The following is a 26299-nucleotide window of genomic DNA, read 5'->3' as shown; positions in this document are numbered from 1 at the left end:
AGTCAGTGTGCCAGAAGCGACGAACTTCGTTTCGCTTGCTGTCTTTGTCTCGATGAAAGAAAAAATAAGTCCATCGTTCCTGAACATCCACCCGTTTTATTTTTTTGCATTTATCCATCTCGACGCGAGAAGAGACCGGCGAGAGCGACAAGTTTCTACGATTAATGCTCAGAGGACGTTTCGGTTGTAAACAGTTATCAAGGTGCGGCCACGTTCATCGTGTTCGCGGTGTTTGCTTCGATTTTCAAGCGTGTGAGGTCCACGACCGACCGTCTGAGAAATTCAGTGTCTCCCCGAGGATGATAAGACATGTCGTTGCCCGAGAAATTCTACAGGATTCGATGCCGCTGACGACCGACCGTTCCCTCGAATGTTTTTTTTTTGCCAAGAAGATTCGTTTCGAATTAATATAATGTGAATGATCTTAGCGGCCAAGCAAGGGGAACACGCTGCCCGACGTAACCCTTTGACGCATGTAAATAGAGCATGTTCATCCGATTAGACGAATAACTGCCCGAGAAGACTTGATAAGTTGTTCTTTTCTAACAGAAATTCATTACGAAATCGAATTCTGCATTTAAAAACAATTCCAGTGTCGCATCACCGATGGAAAAGGCATTCACGATGGACCGGATCACTCTTCGTCGATTATGGGAATAATTATTCAACCAGGATGTATCCGGTACGTTTGGATCTATTCGACGAATAGCTTGACTCTAATCGCATGGCTCTCCTCGATAACCGTGAATCATTACGCTCCAAGAAAGGTGAACTTTGTCGAGTGTTTATCGAGCGAAGAACGACGGCGTTGTTATTTCGACAAAGGTTAACATCCGTTCTTTCCGTAGTTTTGTTGGTTCGAGAATAGAAAAAAAGTTCAATGGAACGAAGTCGTCCGAGCTGGCCGGCCCGGTGCCAATAACCTCCAGTTAGAGAGGTGGTAGACAGTTTTCGCACGATCCGTTTGCCCTCGTGCGCGCGATAGATTATAAAATTAGACGTTCGAAACTTCGCACGAAGGTAAAAGGAGCAGCCCGTCGTTTCCATGCGGTAAAGAAGGTGGAGACACTAGCTGATGGCAACGAGCAAAGGGTCAAGCGTCGAAGGGAATTGATACAAGTCGGATGAATAATTTCGAGGGGGGTAGACAGCTGTGCGTAGTCGGAAGTGACGTCAGTCGTGTTGGGTTCATAGTTCCTTTTATTTTCCCCGTTCGGTGCGGCGTACAGAGGCCGCGTGCCAAGGGGTGACGACGGAAGCGACGAGAAGAAAAAGAAAAACATCGAGCAAGAGAAGAAACACGACGGCCACCACCGGTTTTTTTCGATGAACGATCGTCACTTGCGCTCGCCACAGCGAAAATAATCATCACCATTTCTAGTCTACTGCATTTATAAACCGAGAAATCTTTTCTTTTCTCGACCAATATTTTTAGACGATCGATTGCATTTCCAAGCTGCACGTGCGACCGCTTCGTCGCCATCAGGGATCGAAACGTGTATTGATGCGCTTCTAACGAGTTAACGATGCATATTTATCGAACGTGCATCGCCAGTTTGTGTGCTTCGTTTTAGGAGACTTTGTAATTTCAAAGTTTACTAAACAGTAATCGCACGAAGAGGGCAAGAAGAGAGGAGAAAGAGAGAGGGAGATCGATAGAAAGGGAAAGAAAGAGCATTTCACTTATTTTATTTCAGGCGCAGAGACGAGAATGAGACTGAAATTCAAATTACGTTAAAGTCTTTTAGTCGATTAATTTATTTGAGGCGAACAAATTCGCAAAGAATAGTTGCGTGATCGGGAAGATCGACCAAATTTACTCCTATATTATATATATACATATTATATATAGATATACAATGAACTGATATTGATATGTAAACTCTGAGAACAAGAGAAAGATTTAAGTAAGATGAGCAATAACGATTGCGTTTAACTAGCATATTAATCTAAACGAACCAATATGTTTTTTATCCAAACGACAATACATTGTGACACGTTAGAACAAATATTAATAGTGAACAGTACGAAGGGAAGAAGATATTGAAGAAACAAGCTGTTTGCGATCGATGCATTTCATTTTATTCAATCGTATCGGTACGAGTAATCATTCAATGGTTACTTGTTTTGCTCCTTACAATATTCGACCAGCTGGTCTGCCCGGGAGGAAACACACGCTCCTACATCATCGTCAAATGGACACAAATGACTAGCTTAACTATACCAGCGAGCACGTTCGAGATGTCCCGGTCTAAGCCAAAACCGTTCGTACCCGGGAACGCGATCTCGTCGCAGACGTACAGCACATCGTCGAGCGAGAGCAATCATTTTCCACCGCTGAAAGGTAACGCGTTGGCCCTGAAGCAGTCCGCCAGTGAGTCGTTGCCTAGCTACTTGACACGGTCCAGTCATATGGCCGGCGCTCACCTACCTAGCTTAAGCTCTAGCGCCAACAACAGTCTGCTCAGTCTGACCGGGAACTCTGACAGCTTGAACCTGAGCCTGAGCTCGCACACAAGTCACAACTCGAGTCACAATTCGAGTCATAATTCGAGTCACAACAATTCCAGTCACAACTACACCACGCATAATTCCAGTCATAATTTCAGTCACACCGCGGCACACGACCCGCAGTCGCACACGCAGCCGAACAGTCAGCCGAGCACTGCGTTGGCGGTGAAGAATGGCTGCTCGAACGCCAGCAGTATGCACGAGCCGAAGACGATCAGCGAAACGCCTCACGTCGTGCTGAAGTTGTACAAGGATAAACTGACGCCGTTCGAGCGCTACGAAATATTGAGGTATCGGCATGTATACTTTATCGGAGCAAACGCGAAGAAAAGGCCGGGTTTGCTCGGCATGCCTCACAACAGTAGCTACGACAACGAACATGGTTCCTACATCCACGTGATAAGTGATCACGTGGCCTACAGGTACGAGGTGTTGAAGGTGATAGGGAAAGGGTCGTTCGGACAGGTTGTGAGGGCGTACGATCACAAGAAGCACGAGCACGTCGCCCTGAAGATGGTCAGAAACGAGAAGAGGTTCCATCAACAGGCGGAGGAGGAAGTGAAGATATTGAGGAAGCTGCGTGAACAAGATAAAGACGACAAGATGAATATCGTTCACATGTTCGAGTGGTTCACTTTCCGTAACCACATGTGCATCACATTCGAATTGCTCAGTATTAATCTGTACGAGCTGATCAAGAAGAACAAGTTCAAAGGCTTCAGCATGCAACTCTTGAAGAAGTTTGCGCACTCGCTGTTACAGTGCCTCGACGCTCTCTATAAGAACAGGATCATCCATTGCGACTTAAAGCCGGAGAATGTTCTGCTGAAGCAGGTGGGACGAAGCGGTATTAAGGTGAGCCACATACATCGAGCTACATTTCTACTTTTTAAATATATTTCATACACTGTACGCATACACATTCTTCTATGAATCTTCAATATGAATCTAGGTCACAAATGATTAATCTATATTTAAAATCCCCTATATTGTATTAGAGAAAAATATTGCTCCAAAGTTGTTCTTTTGTAAGCATCATCGTCTCCTATTATTATAAAAAACCTACGCAAGTATCGATTACTTTTACAATCGAACGTCATGCAAGTTCCTGTTCGTAAGACATCGCCGCGCCGTACCGCCGATGTTTTCGATCGTTTCCACGGCGTCTTTATTCCAGGAGGGTAAACAGCCGTCTTTCGTGCCAATATCCAATACATTGTCCGCTCCACGGCGGATTTCTTCGGTTTTCGTATTCTGGGATTAACCAACGGGACTCCTCTCGACGGACAAATAACACGAGCTCGTCGTTAGCGTGAATATTGGTAGACATAAAGTAGAATAAGCGCGACATGCTGGCTCGCGTGCTCGTGATATGCTTTATACGCAACATGCGTCGTACAACTTCGTGTACCACGTTAAAACACATAGAATTGGTATGTCGGTGTACCAACACAAAACATGTTCCAAACCGTGTTTCAAAACCATTTACTGTACATGTAGTATGCAATTAACATATTCAGTGTCCGAAATCATCAGTAATTTCTCATTCGATCGATTGTTCCTCTGCAACACTAGTGGCATTCAATTTACCACTGAGAGCGCTGTTTGGGCTCTGGTTTTCTCTTGTTACCCCCTTGAAATTTAATCGCGTTCATGTGCATAGATATATGGATACATTTAGCTGTACACGTACTGTCCTTGCCCTCTGCAATAAGTTCTGGGAAACGTGTACACGTCCAGGGGTACCGTCGCATTATCTCCCCACAGTGGTCTATAGAAATTGCACGCAATATCATGAACTTTCCGACTGTACAGCCGCTTTCTTCGCGACCTTGCGAGGCCAAGCGCATTAAAGGTGTACGCGTTTCGCTTTCGCTTCGACGCTCGCCCTAACTTAGCTAGAGCTAACCTAGCTTGGAATTATTAACAACGCGAGGACTATGATACACAAGGGGTTGGTCAGGGGTAAAAATAATGATGCTTGGAATGTTTGATTGAGTATCACGCGAATAAAGTGGGAAGGGGGTATTTATGATATTACTAATGGAATTAATATTGGGATAACCGAAACGAACAGCGCAGGATTTTTTTATAATTCTAATAGTACTTATAATTAGCTAGTTGGTTAATCTCAAACCGCAGATATTAATTATTGAATATTCCAAGCGTAACTAAATAATACACTGCACTGTTGATAAGTCGAAAAGTCTATCACCCGTTTCCCCTGATACGTAATATTATTGGCTCTAAATCGATTTAATGAACCGAGGGAAAGTGGCACGTATATCAAATCGGCTCGGAATCGAAATTAAGCTTCGTTACCTACCGATAATAGTATTCATCAGTCGCCCAGCGATGCTCCTTCAATCAGCCGGGTCGAACGTTCAAGTATTATCGGATATTTTGAATAAGGTCACTAGGAACGGTGTACTGCGAGGCGATCGAGCATCTCCCACGATCAGTCGAGTGTGAATCGGAGGTGAATGCGGGAAAACGAGTCAAATTTCCGCGAGATAGAATATTCATGCTGAACTTGTTGCAATTCGATTTCCTCCCTCTTTGTGATACGCAGCAAAAAATTCAATACACGTAAGGAATATTCTGTATTGTCACCAGTTTCCCCTCTACATCAGCGAAGGAAATGGTTTCTGAATTCCTCAGAAATTTCTTAGGAATGGTATGTTTAAAAAGGATGTTTGATCGTTTCCTTATCTCAATTTTATTCTCTCGATATTTAAGTCTGTTTAATGCATCTTGTCCCTAATATTGGTTTACCGTCGTGCCAGAATGTTCATCAATTTTTCAGTTATCAGTCCGTTGAAGGAAACGCACAGTGTTAGACGTATTTCGTTTAATTATATTCCCTCCTCTTGGTATTCCATTGTTGCTGACCCGTCTGATGGCTCATTATCTCGTTTCTCTTTCAAACCGCTGTCTCTCCGGCGCTATGGAGATTGAAAGCAATTTATTCGCCTTTTCACGAAGTTCCACAGAAGAGCAATCGGTTGCAAGACGAACGCGTCGCCGCAACCTCGTAAATTAAACGACACGATGCGCTCCGGTCAATAAAGGGGACAAAACTAAAAGGGAAAATGCGTGAACGATGTATATTCCGTGGTTACAGGAAGTTAAAGTTTTATAGCAATTTGCTTGTGGTGATCAGGATTAAAGAACTTGTATCTACGCAATTTGTTGCGCATCTACGTGCGCTGGGCGATAGTGTGGGCACTATGAATCAGGTTTTATGATTACCCGTTAATATACGTATTGCAACATATTATAATTATTCCCATCAGAGGCACCGTTCCTGTAGCGTTCGATGGTACGACTATAAATATTGAATAATTGCTCGTGTAAAGTCGATGCCTTCAATTTTCTCATCAGAATCTATTTAGATTCTTTATTTTTTCTTTGCCCGACGATCACGGCTTAACTATACTCTTACGCGTTTTATGCGCATTTTCAGCTATACCGTAGTACATAAGCTATAAAATTCCGCTGTTATAAACTAAAATTCAATCGTGATAATTTAGAGGCAAATTGCGTTCCATTAAAGAGCGTAATCGTTGGAGCCCGGTAGATAGTAAACGAAAATAATTCTACGGGGAATATCTTGTTCATCGCATGCCGTCCATTAGCTACGAATCTCTAACTTCCGGATGCCGCGTGTGAATCATTGATGACAACGATGCCACGAACTTCTTGCAAACCAGTGATGAGCAATCTTTATTCATCTCCACTGGCCATACTATTGGCACATCGGAACTTTACTATCCACTATTGAAACTGTAAGGCTTGGATTCAATATTGTATCCTGTTAAACACGCAAATTTTTCGCTTCAATTGATCGAAGTGGGTCGCGCGAGCAACGTCAATGGGCCGCAAGTTGCTCATCGCCGCGCTGAATGATATAACACCTCTTTGAGCGGTGATTGAGCTGAACGCAAGTTCAACGCAAGTTCAACGCGATTGGACATCAACGAGGCCGCTTTCTGCTTGTTACAATCGTTCAGACGAGAATATCGCCTGTCGCTGATTGCGAGTGTAGAGGAGAAACTCCCTGTTATTCGCCTCGCGCGAGAAATACGAATGATCTCACTTTCCAGTTCGCATAACCCGTGACGGTAACAAGATCGAGTCGGAGTTTTCCAGCCGGTTCGTTCCGATTCGATAAAAGCGCAGGAAGAACGCAATACGATCGTACTTTGGCAGACTTTCGCGCGGAGGTGGCTCACGATGCACGTGCAATTCCAACTGACATTCGACGTTCGTGATGCCACAGTCTCGCACAAAACTCTAAGGACAGTTGTCCATCTGGCGAGAAACGAAATGGTTGTCGAGTGACGCGATGGAATGTTATCTTGCTTGAGATTGTTTAGGCGTACGGTGATTGTAAATGTGTCGAAACATACCCACACGTTCTGGCAAGGCTTTATTTTCTTCAATTTTACATTTCATTTCCAGAAGTGTACAACATTTGTATCCGTCTGTTCCAAGACTTTCAATTGAAGATACAGTACTCCCAGTATACCTGTCCGATCGATAGGAAGCCCAATGTATCCATCATTATGTCCAGTAATCACCTAGATGGGCTTTGGCTTGGCATCAGCCAGACTACCGTTACTCATTGACAGAAATAAATATTTGACATATGCCTCGCCTACGCTCTGCCCTCGAGAACGACCAAAAACGAGGGTTTACGGATAGCCCCTAACGGTGGTCTACCCCCCGCGGAGGAAACATCGATTTGCATAAACTCGATCCTCCTCGATGGGGCTAGGGACAGCCGATTAATAATCGTAGTGCAGGTTTGGATACGGTGCTCGATAAGGGATGGCATGAATTCGACGAGACCCGTCCAAGTGTCCATTTACTCGTAGTTAGAGAGAAGCTCGTGGAATTGGCGCGTGAGTAGCTGGGCGCATCAAAGAATTGGCAGGTATTGCGTCACTGGTGTTGAAGTCTCGACGAAAGTGGGTGTTTCGGACCGGCGAACCCTCCGCAGTCCCTCGTTTTTTCTCCATATTTCTTCCTCTTTTTCTCTCTTCCAGCGGAGCAATCGGGTATCCGCCACTCAAGCGGAATTATCAGTCGGTTCTCGTGTTCTTGTCCCGAACGAATTATTTTCCAAACGGAAGATTGCTTCGTTAAACAAATTAATAATGAAATAACTAATGCGATAGAAAAAGGGAAGAGCAAAAATTAGGTGTAATTGAAAGGTAACAACCCCGTGTGAGATTTAATTGAAACGATACTCCCGATTCGATTGAGAGGAGGAGAATTTGTGTCGGGAGACGGTTAATTAGTCGTAATGTTATTAAGCCGACTCTTGGTAAAGGGTTCATGAATTCGATACGAGCAGTAAGTACCTATTACTCGTAGTTACTCCACGGATATTGCGATATCGGACACACACGCTCGTCGGTCTGTCCCTATATCTCTCTAGCGTTGATTCAATCGATGCACGTGGTAGGTGTACAGTGCTATAGAGGTGCGTGTACACGTTTGTACGACTTAATTTTGGCTTTCGTGTTGCACGAGAGAGACGCATTAACTGTTTCCATTGAATGGGAGACCTTCAAGGAACGACACTGACAGCCTGTATGTGGTTCCTTTACGAGTTACACTAGACTTGCTACGCGTTGGACGATAACGCGCAATTAGGTCAGAGCAATCGGTCTCTGAGCGTACGCCGCTTTATCTCGAACCAAAATATACGGCTTGTAATCACTAGACGTCTGGCTGGTAAAAATAAAGACAGGACAACGCTACTGCGGTTTTACGGCGGCGTCTGTTGCTCGAAAGGGAAGCAGATGTTTCCGAGTAAAACGAATCCTTAAATGCACGCTAGGTGCACACACTTCGGACGATTTCTTTCCCGGTATTATTTCCGAGCGAGACGCGAAACAGCAAGTCGGAGGGACAGAACAAATACACGCTGCAATTTCGAGGGACATTATCAAATAAACACCAACAGACGATCAGGCTCTTAAAACCGAGAGTGGATATTTAAACGAGTCTAATCCAGAAACGAGTAATGCGTCACGATTGTACAAATAAGAAAGCAACTTTTCCCTTCCTAAATAGGAACTAGAACGTTACGACTGTAATATACGACGAGTAGTTAACTCGATAGACGGAATCGTAGAATCGAAAGGACTGCCTCGAAGACGTTCAACGGACGCGAACATTATTGGAACGTCAACGAAAATATTTTCTTCGAATATATCAATTTGAATGATCTTCACGTGGAAGTTAGATCTTGGTTGTTTCTACGGTCGTATCTTAACGGCTCTCCTCTCTGTTTAAGCATTACTCCCACATTGTACGTCTTCACTTCGCAGCCTAAATATAATCTACACGGTCGCTCCCCAACGTCTATTTTTGAGTTCGTTTCCACGACAGCGTTTCCCTTCTTCCGATAAACAGGACGACCGATCTCCTTTTCTTCTCCCGTTTCGTGCCTTCTGCCATTTTTCCCTTCGGCTCGCCCCATTCCCGGCTTCTTTTTTTGTACCTGCTTTTCGAAAGTTTCCCTCGGCCGTAGGCTCCCGGCCGACTGTTCAAAGAAAACTTCGCCGTGACAATGCTGGCCGGAATAAAGGGTCGAGAGAAGCTGTTTTAAGGGACGCCAGGTACTCTTCGGAAAGTAATTTCCAAACTGGAAGAAACTGGGCAAACCGTCGAGACAATGCTGCCGTCTGTCTCGATTTATTTCCCCCCGTCGATAAGCGTCCGCGATGATTTATTTATATTCCATTCGTTCTCTCTTAGCGGTGTGTTTGATTTTCTTAGATTCTATTCGACGTTATCGATTGTCTTTCTATTTTCACACGAAACGTTTCTTTTCCTCATCCTAAAGATACCTTTATCTTTTCAGTTTACTCAAGTTCAGGTTGTTTCGAAACACGGCGAAACCAAGCTTCTTCTACGGTCCCATGATTATCACTTGTTAAGCGACGAAGAGGTGGAGGAAAGGAAAGGAATTCATGCTGACCACATCCTGTGTATGTTCCGTACAGACGGCATTACATTCCGAGGTGTCTTAAATAGCTGTGGCCGCAATTATGTGGAAAACAGGATAAATATATTTAAATGAGGCACGGCCTAAATGCAATTGGCGTGGAGGCAGCAGGAAGGCGGCTCGATGGCACGAGGAAGATGCACGTACTAGCGAGAGCTGGGTCGTAAAAATAGGGAACGAATAGGTTCCTCTGTTCACTATTAATAGTCCGGTGCGTCGATACTCGTCGTCTTTAATCCAGGACTCTAGTTTATCGGAAATTTACGTCATAGCCTAGACGTGTTGCAGCCTCAAGAATAGCAGTCGCATTTCGTACCTCGTGTCCTCGGTTATTTACTTATTCACCGAGCCCAACTAGCACGTCTAACCAAGTTTACCGTCGAAACATAAGGATACTCAAGCGCATAAATAGATACTATCGTGTTCAATTTGAATGAATGAATTTTAATACCATTCACTTAGCAGGTTTCATGATTGAGCCTAATGAGTATCTGCACCGTAATTACGATTCCGCTACTCCGTTTTACGGTTTGTTACAGTGTCCGTGAACACGTGCGTACAGTGTGCAGGTCAGTGGACTCCGAACGCTAGGCAAAAATAGCAGGGGAAAGTAAGGGTAACGACACGTTCATTTTTTGGCACATGTCATATCGGGTATACCATCGCGATATTCTCTACAGATACTCTCAGCTTTATCCCAACGATGTTTTTCAAACTTATCGTACGCGTGTTGTACACCGTTGCGTCTTGTTAAAACCGTTCTATTCGAGCGACGACCGTGCACGGAAGCAACCTGGATATTTGCTCGCGTCGTTAATGGAAAAATGGGCGAAAGCGTGAACGTAAAATTGCAGCGTGTGCAATCACTGCTTGCGTTGGTACCTGGCAACCGTGGTTTCAAGATACATATATTTCTTTTCTTTTTTTTTTCGGAGCAACCAGCAAAAAAATCATTTCCTAACTCGAACAGCGTGGGAACCGAGTTCGTTGAAATTTTGCAGACGAATTAAAAACTCCTTAATTACCGTGTTCGGCTTTTAATTCGTGTACAGGTGTTTTCTCGGTCTGCACTTACGGAATTGCAGTAAAAATAGTTCACCGGTCTCGTTTTAATGCAGCGCTCAAAATAATTAGTGACTCGCCAGACTCGAATTACTTTGTCGCTCTCTGTAACCTGCCTCTTTTCGAAGACTTTCTGCGAGGGTTCAACCCGGAACAGCCGGTACTCGTTTCGGTCGTGCACGCATCGCTTACCACCGTTCTCCATAACCCGGCGCGTTAGGGCGCAGAACTTGGGCCAGATACTCGGACGCCTAATTGTTTCGTGCAACCTGTAATTTCAAAGCCATTGAGATGTCTGGCTGGTAAATAAGATGCGACTCAAGATTCAATAAGCGCACGTGTGCATCACTGTTTAGCGTTTCGATAGCTGAATGAACGGCTCCGGCTCTTTTCATTGTTCCGAGGCTAATTGAGCTGCGCCCACTTGAAATGTCGTTACACGAGCGATAGCACTTCCGTGGCACTTAAATCAGAACGTAAAGTGGTCGCGTGAACGTTGCTTTCCACGTGGTTTCTGTACTTTACGGTCATCTTTAAACGGTTTAATCGTTTAACAACCGTCGAATCGGCGCACGCTGTTGCTCGCGTACCCCCTGAAGAAATTTTTAAGATATTTATTTATCTCGGGCTTGTGTGGTTTAAGGCACGATCGGCGAAAGCGATCGTTTTATTTGCGTTCGGCTCTTTCACCGGAGAGCGAAGATTATGGGAATACACTGGTGGAATAACTTGTTTCGTATTTACGAAAATCTTGTTCGCGCGTTTTATGTATACAACCGTTTCTCGTTTATTGTACTTTCGTTTACCGTATAAAGTCATGTCGTTTGCAATCGATTCGATTCCTACTATCTCTTTGCATAAATCATTCAACTTGCATTTAAATGCAAACTGGTCATACGTATATTAAAAAAAAAATGCAATATATGTTAATATAGTTTCAAAAGAATCGATAATATTAAATATAGATCAATAATTTTTGAATGAAATTTTCAGGAAACGATTCGAAGCCATAGAAATGAAATTTCGGTTTGATAAAAAATGGAGTTTCAATATTTTTCTTCATTCACGTCCGTTCAGTTTGTGTCGCACGTTAACGGAACGAGCGACGATCGGTGAATGAATCAAGATTGTTCATTGTTTCACTTTAATCGAGCATACGATGTTAGACTTGGAACGTCACCGCAGACCTGCCTCTGGCACTTCCGCGACTCGGAGACCGGACCGGTTTTCCACGGTGGATACGAATTGCCCGCTCGTCCTTTTGCTGCCTCCTCTGTGCACCATAGCACAGCAGCCAATACACGTACACGTACCGTTCGAGCCGTTGAAATTCTGTTTCGCGGACAAAACGTTCATTTACACCCGTTTGCTCGATATTTCATGTTTCCATCGCGCCGCTTCTGTTTCATAGACACGCGGTCACGCGTGGATATAGTTCTTCCAATTTTCCACTGGCAGTCGGCTAAAAACCTGCTGGCTTACATCTGGCTTCGCGTAATACTTGGCATCTTCATGAGTATCGTAGTGTTTTCTTTGTAAAAAATTTCAAGTTTACTTAAGAACACCAGAAATTAATTAATTTTCTGTATCGTTACAGGCTCGCGTTTTAGCGAAAAGCCTTCGACCCGTTTATTCCATCCTCTAGCTTTTAGAGCAGAGATAAGTGATCGTACAGCGTCGTCCCTGAGACCATCCGCGATAAATGCGCACCTACAACCGCTTATACGTCTGCTCCATATACATAATATATCGTTCACGACTTATGCAACGATTCCTCTCTGTCGTGATAGATAGAAGGACAGGGTGGACAAGCTAAAAGAGAGTAAAGGGTCGGAAGAGGGAGAGAGAGGAGACCGTAGGAGATGCCTACTTTTGCACGATGGACTCTTCCCCCGACGATGTAGGAGCTGATCGTGCGTCAAGTGCAACGTCGCGTGACTAACGGAAATAGAAGGACTAAATTATGCCGGAGGGCATAATTGAAAATTAATTGGGCCTCCTCGGCTTGTGTTTTCCGCGGGATTGGGAAATAAGAGCGGCTCGATTGCTTGAGGACGTTCAACGAAGACATCCAGGTCGACGACAACCACCGAGACGCCAATGAGGACAATCCTATCAGCCTGGTTAATTCTCTTCACCCTTTGCCCGGTATATATGTATGCTATCGTCCGTATGTGTCTGGATTAATTTATTTTTGAGAAGACGTAACTCCGCTAAGGGAGATCTAGACCATCTACGATGCCATATAAATCAAAGGATTTGGTCCGACATTCATAAAAAATAAATGTCACTACAAATCGGCCATACTGTCCAGCTATTTATGAGCGGTGTAAATTCCACAGAGCCCACCCCTATCGGCGGAAACTAGACGTCAGCATCAGCCTGTCCTCGTTCGATCGACCTAAGGACGAGTCGCTTTCTCCGGTCGAAACGATGAATTTTTAAATTAGTCGCAGGCTCCTTGATTGAATCGTCCAAAGTAGGCCACCGTCGGCTAAGAACTGGCTGGGATTCATCGCGAAATCCTTGGCGTCGTATGACACGGTTGGTCGCGGAATTTTCGTAATTGCGAGAAAATGAGATACCCAAGGCGAAAGAACTTCCGTACCCGGAGGTGATCGCGTTTCCTATCGACTACCGGTTCTCCAAGTCTTCAAATGAAATCGTATCGATGCCATTGCGGTTAATTATCCACCAGCCTTACGTCTTCCTGCAAGCACGGAGGATTTTCGATAACAGGTATTGGGCGTTAATCAATTTCTTTCAACACGAATCTCTCGTTTTCTTCCCTTCGTCTTGGTTCGACAAAATCGCGTAATTGACGTCACCGGAAACAATAAATCTGCGTGCTTTCGCGACGAGAAATTGCATTTCATAAACGTCGCCTCGGCGAAAGGTATATTCTTCGTGACACGGAGCTTGTATCTCCATGATTTAATATTTCTCACGAATTATCCCGCTGTTATGAGAGCTATTAATTATTCGCCAATCATCGACGGTTTAATAGATGGACAAACGCAGCGAGACGTTTAAAGTATGAATGATACGGGTATAATTGATATTCGTTTTCAAATATGATCCCTTTTTCCTTTTTTACCTTCCATCCTCGTTCTTTAAAACGCAATTTCCACTTGACCATTGTTCCCGCACGTACCTGCATATTAAAGCATCGATTATAAGCGAATGTGGGAAGCGTGCGGGGAGGTGGTGAAGGGGGTATGAAGGTGGAAAACAGAGCTCGTACGTCCGAGAGAAAGAATGGCTCAAACTGACGCCGGAAACAGGCCGTGTGTATCCTACAATATCCGGTTTTGCCGCCGTCAAGAGCACCCGCGCGACGTTCACAACACCGTCACGGTTCGTTAAATATTGATACCTCAATTTTATGTTCACGCGGATACCGAGCAGATCTATAGTTCTCGTTTCGTTGCCGTCCCGTCGACGAATCGTTACGCAAAATATTTCAAAAGCCACACACCCCCCAGCCGTGGTCGCTTCCGCATTTATCATCCGTATTTTCGTCTCTATTATTACGCTCCAAGTTTATTTGTCTCGCCGATATTCCATTTGGTTTTTATCCTATTTCTTTTTTTTTTCTTTATTCCCTCGCGTTCGGCGCACGGGAAATATGGAGTGGGTGTGGTGCTCGTTATTTTTATTTTCTATTCTTCGACGACTCGCGTAACGTGATCAAGAGCTCTAAATATCGTAAAGGGGTTTTAATTAATAACTTCCACAAGAGGAACGATGTTGTGTTAGTCGAGAGATTCAGTTTCGGGAAATATCATCGTTTTGAGAATAAATTGGAAGCAGTAGCGGCATCGGTAAACGGTTGAAGAACGATGTTACGGCTCCTGCTATTTATCTTCATTAACGTAATATTTTCGTTCGTTTGAAGGCTTCCGTTTCTGTCGAACGGTCTTTCCGGTAACCGCGGACTCTGACTATGCCTCGAACTTTTCACCGAACTATTTTCACGAAATAGCGTTCGCAAGCCGTTCCTCGATAATTCGCGGACAAGTTTCGTGTTAATTATAAGCTGTTATTTTATTTGCATCCTCTCTGTGGTTAGCTTCCGTCTATTTATTTGAATTCCACGTAATTGAGTCGCATTCAACGTTCTAATATGAATATAATAAGGCGGGGGGAAATTAAAATGCTGCGATACGCACGATGCTTAAATACGATAGGCCATATATGCGTGTCGATTGTTTCCCGAAGATGCAACACCGGCGAACTATAGGGGTGAGGTAGCTGAAGTATTTCCGGTCAGACGTAATGGCCAGACCTTGACAATAACTTTCTGTTGTTCACCTGCGACCAACCTGCAGGTACAACGTTCGATTTTGAAGCGAATCGCGCTCGATTTAATCTTAAATTAATATTCATAAACGTAAAAAAAGCATGAATTGCAATAGTATAACCTGATTCCACGCAGCCTGGTTCGCGATATCGATCTTTTTTGCGGTGAAAAAAGTAATGCAGCACTGTAACTGCTGCGTTGTTTCCCATCGTACTCTTCAATTTTTTTGTTTAAAGCTCGCTAATTTTAGGGTACATACGAAAGAGGTTGTTGTTAGTATACATATCACTTTTTGCCTTAATTTCATGTCAAAGGATATTTCTCAAAATTAGGAAATTGCTTTAGGATAGCGATGACTCGTTTATGGTTGAAGGGTCTCGTGGATGGTTTAGGGTGTTAGCTGTTAATTAACATGGCACATTGAAGAGTTTATATTACCAAACTTGGTATCGGGGTATGAAATTGTTCGCGTAGATAACGTTACAATTATTCGGAGTAATTCATTTAATTTCTTGATTGCATCGTTGCGCAACACGAAGCGTTAAGTGTAGTACGTGCAGAATGTCGATGTTAATTAGCATTTTTGTTCAATTTCCGTAGAATACATCGGGCTAACGAAGTAGCAAAAAAAAAAACACAAAAATGCCAGATCTTATCGCGTTCTCAGGCGGGCAGGAACTCTGCTTATCGATCGCGACTCAAAAGCAGTACCCAGAAAACGTAACGAGCTGGCCACATTGGCTTTCCCTACAGTCGTTGAGGGTGACTCACTGTTCCCTGTAGTTATCGTCTCGGGGGAGAACAATTCAACAATAAAGTGGATCGTCCATTTACATAGATTCCCAACGTTGTTTCTAGTACACGATACCAGTTCATTTTCATTCAGATTTCTATGTAAACATTATTCCTTAATGATAAATTCTTTACTAACTTGAGAAATACTGATTCCAGATGAATATATGTGTATTGGAGAGAGAGTATATAGAATGTACGAATTCATTGGGTCTGATTCGGATGTATGTTTGACGTTGGACTATGTGGAGACTATAAGCAGTCCCGAACGGTACGCGTGGGATTTGATTCAGATCACTCTGGTTCGCGTAGAATCGATAGGGACAATGCAGAAGCCAGAGTAATGGAATAGATAGGTGATGAGATGGATCTAGAGATTCAGACCCACCTGGTTGGATCCGAGAGATTGGATGAACCCAAAACCCCGCAGGATCAAGACCGAGTCCAAGGTGGCCTATATGGGTTCCTACAAATCCTGGGTTTACTCGCATCGGTTTTTACGAGTCTAAGGCGGTCTATATGGGTTCCGAAGAGCCTGGAATACTCAGTATGGTATCTCTAATTTGGAGCAGCTTCATCTTCGATGGTTTATATCCATACCTATGCAGTCCGGGTAATCTTTATGGATTTATTATCAGTGAGAGATATCTTTGTGCCAGTTTCTATAATCGTGACGCTTCTATGCTCCCGCGAAACATATAAATGGTAGTTTTCAATGGAATACGTGAATGATAAATGTAGAGAAACACTCTAATTACACGTGCATTGAGCTTGCGCGCAGAGGAAACATTTAATCCGACTATTCTCGCTGCTACGACTCATTACGTGGACCGTTCCCGTTCGTGTCTTGGTTTTGCGGTATAACGTTACAGCCACGTGTAAAATCACGGTAACTTTATGTACTTATTACACGTGTAGTCTCCCCTGACTCACCGTCGATCAATATTACGCAACGGGTTTTTGATTAAAGTACGCTTTTCCGTTATCCGACTCAAGGCGAATCCGAGTCGCCTGATTAAAGCCATAATCATAACAGTTTCAATTGTAATATCGTCTCGACATCGAACGCGTACCACGTGCCGACTGCATTTCTGTTTCCGCGTGCATCGAATTCCTTAATAGTCATCGAATTAAATGCCCACGACGATCCTTGACCTTACCGCGCGTTCTACCGCATTACAATCCCTGTCTTCGGCCGTTTATCATTACATACGGGTTCATATATCAGCCAGCGCACTCGTGTTCGCGTTTGTGCTCCAGAAATTAATAGCTCCGCCTAATTTTAGCTGGACTATACTACACAGGCCGAATACACGCGATACGTCGCCTTATCATTGTAAACTAGCATTTCTATTTCTATTTTTACGCGAGATAATTGCAATGTGCAAGCTTGTCACACGGTACATACGTATTTCGCGGTAGGCAAAATAAAGTTACGACGAATGTCAAGGTTCGTCGAGGACCTCTAGTGCGATTAGTAAAAACAGCGCTCGATCGACGGGTGACACACGCTCGTGTTACCGTACATGCCATTGATTACGGATATGTCAAAGGTGCACCGGGCTTTGATTGAGAGTTCCTTAAAACGTTTACCCGGTTTAGTGTCTCTCTCGAGACCAGATTTTATCGATTCCTGGCTAAAATTTCAATTCCCATGTTTCTCGTAAAAAATGCTACCGATAGAATACGGAATCGGAGTCCTCCGATGTCTCAATCGATAAACGCATCAACCAGACACTCGCGCGATGTTGGACATAATTTTATCTTCGTTGGAGAGAGAACCAATTTCAATTTAGTCGGTGGCAGACTTCCCCCGGAGGGTAGAACAGCGCCAGGAAATCTTGAACGACAGATTTTTTCTGATGGTTGTTGTAGCTTCGCGTGAATAAAGTAGCGCGTACAGGCACCACCTGTTACTTCGAAAGCTAAACAGCCGCTCCAATTAGGGGAACGAGCTTCTTTTTATCGCCGTTCCCGCAACGGAATGAAAGGGAAACCGCGAATAAACATTTTTCCTCCGTGTATCTTGTTTCGTAGGGGCTACGATAAAGCGTACCTCGAGCGTTGGGTGGTTCCTGACCCCTTTCTCGAAAACGCCTCGTATATCTTGCGGTGTACTTTATTAATTACTCGTCAAACGATCTGATAATTGCAGACCACCAAGAAACGATTCCTGTCTACCCTCTACATTAAAAAAAACGACGATCTTATCAATGCCACGCGCATTAGGAAAGATGAGTCTCGCGATTGTTTCGTAATCCAATTTTCCTGCACACTGTCCCCGCTCGAGGTAAAACGTAGGGTGTAATGAATGAGAATCGATTCCCATCTGCGACTAGAGCTACATCGCAATCCATCGCGATGAAATTTCAATGAACGAAAGGTGGTACATCATGAATTAGCGGTCCCGTTACAGGGTAACACCGTACCCGTGGTAAATTAGGAGCACAGCCGGTTCCCGGGTAGATCGCAACGCGCAGCCGGATGCTCGCGGTTGTTTACATTGTTTCATAAGGTAATTTCACGGTAAAAGCGCGCGCGGGTGCGATGTACGATCGCTGAACGAGACAGGAGGCCCACATTTCGACGTGTGCTTTCTGCTAGAAGCAGGACGCCCGTCCGGGGGGCGGCTTCCATCAAAACGCGCGCCCTATGCGGAGCTTCCGGGCCGGTACCCGTCAAAATCGATCAAGTGTGTCACATTCTATTTTACGATGACGCGATACACCCGTGGCAACTCGATCGAGTGAGTCGTTTCGCTCGGCTCTCGACACGCATTGTGTGCGACCGTGTACCTCTTATCAAGGGAACGAGGAGAAGATAGTTTTCACGTGAAAAATCAATATCTTTCCCAGGCAGAGTGTGCAACATCGCCAAGTCGCCGCGCTCATGCGAGAATCGTTTCTTTCTTTTCCTTTTCTTTTTTTTTTTTTTAAAGAACGTGTGTGCGATATCTTGCACAAGCAGGAGTAGTATTTGCAGAATGATCGTTTAGATACCGACCGACAATATTGTAGCTTATCGAGACGTGCATAGACGCTGGTTTGCCAATAAACTGTGCGGATCAGTGTTAACTCTGGATATACTCCAACGTGGGCTTTCTGTTGGCCGCCACGCACGAGCCGTTCGTTGTTGCCCGAAATATTAAAGTAGGCCGGTTTCAAAAACAGATATGATCGCACAAAATTATCCGCTGCCTTGGTCAATTCTCTTTGACCGCGCGTTCTAGCCCGTGTTACGTGCGAACGTCTTAATAATTTAGAGAGATAGAGACGGCCAAACGTTGATCAGTATGTGTCGCGCGAGAGTGACACGAGACTCTATTAACGACACTGTCTCGTTGTCGGATAGACGTATTATTTTGTCACGTCCCGCTGCCAAATGTGCTGTAAACGATTCTCGGGCTTTGATTTCATGCAGAACACGTACAATATTCATGATACACTTCGGACGGTTCTATACGCGAGATTTCGGAGCGAACGCTGTCGCGGTTTGCGAATGAATACGGTATTCCATCAGCGTGAACGTCTGCCTTGGATCTTCTGAAATTATTACGGCGGTATCGTTTGCACTGGCAACGATAGTGCACTTAATAGTGCCCATCACTATGATTTAGTCTTATTAAAATGCTGTTACAATGTCTCTACATCGCGTGCATACGTACTCTAATGCACGATAGTACACAACATCTACTAAAAAACTCTTTATTTACACGTTCTCGTGTGCTTATCGATAAAATTACTTCTGTTCCAGGTGATAGACTTCGGTTCGAGCTGCTACGAGCATGAGCGCGTCTACACGTACATCCAGAGTCGGTTTTATCGGGCGCCGGAAGTGATACTTGGCTCGAATTACGGCATGCCGATCGACATGTGGAGCCTCGGTTGCATCTTGGTGGAGCTAGCCACCGGTTTCCCGCTATTGCCAGGCGAAGACGAGGCGGACCAGCTGGCCTGTATGATAGAGCTGCTAGGCATGCCGCCACCTCATCTGCTGGGGTCCGCGAAGCGGAGCAGGCAGTTCGTCAGCTCAAAGGGTTTCCCGCGTTACTGCACCGTCACAACGAAAGCCGATGGTTCGATTGTACTGAACGGCGGTTTCTCTAGGAAAGGAAAGGAACGCGGCCTACCAGGTTCCAGGGATCTGAAGCAAGTTCTGAAGAACTGCAACGATCCTTACTTCCTCGACTTCATTCATCGTTGCCTGATGTGGGACCCGGAACAACGGATGACGCCTGGCAAAGCGTTGAAGCACGTATGGCTCCATCGTAGGTTACCCCAGCTTCCAAAGAAACCGAACGAGGCATTACCAGCGTTATCGGCGACCTCCACGCCTCCCACCTTCGCTTCCGTCCTTCGTACTTCCGCGTCCAGCAGCAAGAGCTCGACCAAATCGAACACACTGCAGAGCAACATCACCGAGAGCACGACCAAGGCGAAGCAGCTGAACGACCTCATGTCAAGCATTTACGCGGCGCTGCAACGTAGCGACGGGGAAAGGGGGCGAGACAGAGGAAGAGGGCAACCTCAGGTCTCGGCGAATCATCAACCGACCACCGGCAGTCATCCATCGCTGAACTCCGTTAGTGGTGACGCTAGTAGTGGTGGTAGCGGAGGTGGTGGCGGTGGTGATGGTGGTGTTAGTGGTGGTGGTGGTGGTGACGGTAGTAGCAATAATACTAGTACTACTTGTAGCAGCAACAACAGCAACGGCAGCAGCAACATCAGCAGGAGCAGCAGCACGGCGGTCATCAACTGCAAGTGAAACAACGGCAGAGTAATGATTCATGCGAATCGCACGAATATCGTGGACCTATTGGAGAACCGGTCCATTTACAGAACAAATTTAACAGATGGAGTGTAACGTTCCTTCAGTGGATCGAGACGGTGAACAATTTTAGCGAGGATTAGCAAGGACACTCGATAAGCCGAGACGATTTACCAAAATACGAGATCACCCTTCCTCTTTTTTACAACATTTACCGCGATCGATTTTGCCACGATCGCTCGGTCTCGTATCTCGTGGCCACGTCGGATGATCCTCCATCTCCACGATCATCTTTCCAACGCCCGATACAGGTGTTGTCGAATGCCATCGAGATACGTACTCTAGTGTTCCTGCCTGACGTAATACAGCCTCCCGATACTTCGAGAGGACACCTACGAGTCAAAGGAGCCAGGGTGGCCTCGTCTTTTTGACCTCCGGATACTACTGTGATCTACGCGATATATTACTAGGGGGAAAGAAAAGAGAAAACACTGAAGGGGTTAAAGGGAACTGGAAAATCGATCGCGATACCTCGAATCGTGTACCTCACCTAGTTCAGCGACGTTACTTCACGTTGCTCGTCGATTTGCTTATCCAGAATCCATTTCCCGTCGCCGTTAGCTCGAGAAAAGAGGACGTGTACGGTCTGGCCGCTTAATCGAGGACGATTGCTTTTGGTGTTCACTTTTGTGGTCGACCACTCGATACGATTCGCAAAGATGCCTCCCGTTACATATATATATATTACATACATACATACGTTTATAACACGTTACATGTATTCGTTCGTTCGTATCTCTGCGTCGCGTTTGCGTCCTATTATCGCAAGGGTAGAGGGAGGTAGAGGACGACCACGAGGTTATTGTGCCAAGGGAAGCAGGGGAACCAAAGATTTGCGCCACGTCGATGAATCGATTCTCTAGAGGTGAAGAGGTAGTCGAAGGGTTTATTCAGCTGTTTGGGGGTGGTACCGCTGGTGGGTAGGGTGTAGGGAGAATCGGTTCGGCGAATCTCGTTCGGAGAGATACCTAGACATTATCGAAGCGCCGCGATAACAAGAGCCTTTCACGTTCACCAGAAATCTAATAATCAAAGGGCATCTGCCTCCCTGAATAGAGTCATCTGAGATGCTTTTTAGGTCAGAGGATCCCTTCGCAATGCTATCGATATCGAGTAGGATAGGTTGGTTTTCTATCTGGCGGACAAGTGTGCGCTGATTAAAGGAGGTCAGACTGGTCTTTCAATTCGAACGAAGCGTCAATCAAAAACGGGACGATATTGCGGAAGACAACTGTTTTTCGCGGTAGCACGAAGGAGAAGCTGTTCGCTGCGACATCGGTTTCGTAAAATTGAAAAGACAGAATCGTGCGAACGTAACGTACGCTGTGTGTTTGGTTTTCTCATTTTCGCGTTTCCTTTGATGGTCGGAACGAGCATTTTAGCGGCGTTAAATTCTGATCGTATTATTGTCAATGACTTTTCGCTAATGAAAACAAATTACGCAGGGAATGAAAGTTGATGAATCAACCTCTGCCGGCTTAAAAGACATACGCCATGCGTATCCAATAATTTATGCATACATTACAAATATATGTGGTATCGGTAATAAAAAAGGAGAAAGAGAGCCAATCGCGGGTGACGAGGGCAAAACGAGTGGCAATAAAGCAGCCAACGATGAAACGTGACGACCTGTAGAAAGAAATGCAGTCGAGGAGTTTAGTATGAAACGAATAGGGGGGAGGATACGAGGGTGTAAGCAGTAAGCCACGGAGATTTTTTTAAATCGTGATACTGAACAGGATATCTTGTGATATGGAATTTAGATGTATTGGGGTTCCACATTGATGAATATAAATAAAAAAGTATATATATATAGATATATATATATATATGAAGTGCGTATATATAATACATTATAACGCTAACTAAGAGAGAAGAAAAAAAGTAAAAGACGCCACGAATATAAAGAAACACGTGAGAAGTAGCCAACTATAAGAATTTCGTTACAAGGAGTGAGAATGAACGGTCTCGTGAAACGTTGCACGATACGAATTGTACATAGTGATATTTTTACGATTCCTTTTCCTTTCTTTTGTGATTATGATCATACGTATCTTCGTTCCCTTTTTTCTGCCTTTTGTTTTTATACTTCCACCATCCGTAGAACACTGCGAACCGCTTTTCATTCATTTCGCAAGAGAACGAACATCGGTTCGTTTTTCTCGTTTTTTTACCTTTTATTTCGTTTTCTTTTTTTACTTGTATAACGTAAACACCATGCAAAGGTTCATCCATACGCTGATCCAGAAACGTGCAGGAAACGTATACATCGCCGACCGATCCTCCGCGATCGCGTCGAATTTTTAAGTAGAACATTAGCAAGACAACATCCGCGCACTCGTGATCCATGATCGATCGCTAATATCAGTGCCAATATCTTCCTACATAAATTCGAACGCTCGTTTTCTCGTACATTCACACAATCGATCACAGCGTATCAATTACGATCCTAGTCTCACAGTCGGCGAAAATTTCAATAGAGCATTCTTGTCGTCGTCGTCGTTGTCATCATCATCATCACCATGTCGCGTTCATCCAAGAAATATGATAATGCGTTGGACATACAGAAACGCGTGTGCTGCTGTTATTATTCTAAATGATAACAGCACTTGTTCACTGACTCGTGCAAATTGACGAAAAAAGGAACGTGTTGAAAGCTAGACGCGAGTAAAACGTGTATCATTTACTCGGTTCGTTTTCTGCAATTAACAGGTGTAGATTGCTTGAGTGTTTCTGTTCAACTTAAATTAATCGATCACTCACTGTGCTTTACTGTGATTAAAAGACGTTGTTCACGTTCGTTGTCGGTGCAAACTTCGGCTCAAAATAATTATGTGTATACCTTATCGACTGATCTCGAAGAAGATTGCGTAGAAATTTGTTCAGGATCATCGTTTTTTTTATATGCGCGAGGGGGAGAGAGAGAAAGAAAAGGAGAGATACCTATATAAATATGTACGATAAGTGATTAGCTCTCTCCACACTTTTTTGTATATTTCTCTTCTTCTCATCTTTTTTTTAATTGCTTTTTACTACTCATGCAATGCGTCCCGGCGCCAATGAGGTTTAAGTGATAGCTTTAGGCTTTTAGTGTACACGGGCAGGATATAAGCGCAGACGGTTTCAAGGTCGAGGTTTTAACTCAAGGCAAACGAGGGTGTGTTTCGATTGTCTGGAAGGTATGCTCGAAGATTCCTCTTCTCATGGAAGAAACGAACAATAAAATAAGTGCATATATATATAATACATTTTCGTTGCTCATACGCTTCACCCTTATGTTTCAAGGTGAAACTACACACGATTTACTTTGACGATTCAGCAGGACTGAAGGCAAACTCACCGATGCAAATTGCCATTTAATCGGGGTGTTCGATCAAATAGTGATTTCCACCGTTCACTCTGCTTTCAATTTTGTGAGACCAACCGCATCGTTTGGTCAAAGTGAACCGTGTGAATATATCTTTACTTTATTTCACGTTCGCCACTGAACTTCGCGTGTGGAAAAAAATAATCCTGAGGATGTTCTGGTTGTTGATCGATTCATTACTGTACATACTGTGAAAATTTTGTAAACTCCGAGAAACGAAGCAGCCTTAAACGACAATGAAGACACAGATTTATGCCTGTAAGATCGAGACTGGCACGACCTCGATGTATCATATTTTATAAGCTTGGCGCGAGCTACTCGGACGGTGAAACGTTCTGAAACGACCCAAAGCCGACATCAAAGCTGCCCATTAAAAATAAACACCGCCACGGATTTTCGTGCGACATCCACCTGGCGGAAATGCATATTAAAAGCTCGACAACGTGCTGTTTCTTACCCCTGCGCCTCTGCATCTATCCGGCTTGTACGAACGCGAGAATGTAGGACGCGGCTGTGTTCAGCAACGGCACGCGACAAAAGGCTCGCCCTGGGGAGAAACGGTTCGATCGATCGAAAAAAAAGGAGCAAGAAACGGTCGGTAGATTTTTGCATTTCTAACTAACAACGGGCTTTCCCATCCCCTGTTCATCCTTCGTCGTCGGCTCCGAACGGCTCACGTTGAGCACGAGCAGATAGAGCGAAGACGCGTAACGCTAGAAGTCGCACGAGAGGACGAGCACAAATCTCTCTGGTGGCACCTTGGTGTTAACGTAACAGAACGGAGTAGACGCGAGATGAAAGAGACGCGCCCGAAGATGCGTTCGATTGATTTAAAACGTGATTTACTTCTTTCGTAATATGTTAATCGTGGTGCTTGGAGAACGAACGACGATTGCGTTTGTAAAAGTATGTCGAAAAAACGTTATCCGGCTGGTGCGCGAGTACAGGTGACACAGCGTTAAAATGCTTTTATTACGCGGCTGCGTATGTAATACGCGTATTATGGTATGCCCTCGATACACGATAAATTATATGTATATATATGTATATACACACACGGGTGTATTCAGTGTATAATGCGCGCGACAGTGTGTTGCATCATGGTATATTTTGATATGCATATTGGACGCTCGAAGAAAGTGGTTTGATCGGGAAAACGCGGTCGAAGTAGTATCGTTCTTGCGTCTTGAGCGTATTATGGGTCTCAAATCGGTTTATAAATTGGAAACTCCGATGATCTCTGTTCCTGGCCGAATCTTTGTCTGGGGAAGACGCCGTGAATCATCGCCGGGTGCATCATCGTGAGAACAATCAGGTAGACGGAAATTGAAACAAAGCAATAGGAAGATGTCTGAACATACTGACCATATTGTAACATTACCTTGATGTTTATACACTGTACTCTGTACTTTTTCAGTTTTAGCAAGCGAGACTGTAAAAACGCCAACGAAAACGAAAACAATAAATTAGAAGATAGGGGAAACGTGGGAAAGAGAGAGGAAGCATACGACAAAGGATCTTAACGAGACTGTTATAACGATATACGTATATATCTGTACCTTGGAACAAGAATAACCATTGTCGAGAAGGTAACTTTTTGAGATATCGGCTTTCGTGAAATGAGGCGAACTTCAAAATGATTTTAGGAACTTACACGTAGACGTTCGTTCGTAACTGAACTTTGATAACGATTGATTGTTCCTACAGCGAAAAGATTAGTACCAATCATGCATCTAATGGCAACATACACAGAGTTCCCATTTTTTATATCAGTTATTTTTGCTCTGAGGTATCATAACTCATACATACACACACATGCAGTGGCTACAAAAAAAAAAATGCCCAATCAGGCGCTTTTATAGAATTTCACGTTCAACTACAGTAACGCAAAATTTTTGTAGTCATATGAAAGTAACATTAAATGATAAGAAATTTGTACTCCCGGACCTAATTAATCGGTACACAAATGCTAAGAGACATACAATAGTGTACTAATAGTTTTTGTAGCCAATGTATATATTTGTATATATTTGTACGTCGTAAGCTTTTAGTAACTTTGTACGGTAATTAAGGCATCCGCAAATTAATCTCCGAGGACGCGCAGGATTTATCGAACCGATCAGCGCGGCGTGGCGGCTCTAAGTTCGTTGAACGCTGCCGCCACGTTCCATGACCTTACCTCCATCCGATCTCGCCATTCCGGTGAATCTCGGTGCTCCTCTCTTTTCCCTATCTCTCTCCCTTTCGCCTACCTCCGGTCGTCATCGTTCGAAAAGTGAAACACGATTGGAACCTTGCTACGTTTTGCTCCGTTTCTGCCGCGTCTTTGCCGTTTATCGTCGTCGTCACCGTCGTATCGTGTCCGTTCGCAATTTTTATCCCCTTCGATCGAGCATGGCCCTCGATCCGTGGT

At 44.3% G+C, this 26299-nt stretch overlaps 1 protein-coding gene across 1 annotated transcript; it reads left to right on the top strand.

Moving 5' to 3' along the window:
* The first annotated feature begins 312 nt into the window (after positions 1-312).
* LOC143428711 (dual specificity tyrosine-phosphorylation-regulated kinase 2) lies at positions 313-20722 on the top strand. Its single transcript, XM_076903755.1, is given in 3 exon segments — positions 313-3366; positions 19446-20384; positions 20387-20722. Coding segments are annotated over 3 exon segments (2316 nt in total). The 5' UTR covers positions 313-2205; the 3' UTR covers positions 20603-20722.
* Positions 20723-26299: the final 5577 nt, after the last annotated feature.

This window comes from Xylocopa sonorina, chromosome 11 (assembly GCF_050948175.1).
Source record: "Xylocopa sonorina isolate GNS202 chromosome 11, iyXylSono1_principal, whole genome shotgun sequence".
Lineage (NCBI taxonomy): Eukaryota > Metazoa > Arthropoda > Insecta > Hymenoptera > Apidae > Xylocopa > Xylocopa sonorina.
Note: the sequence above shows the minus strand (reverse complement) of the source record. Positions and strands in the feature narration are given on the sequence as shown.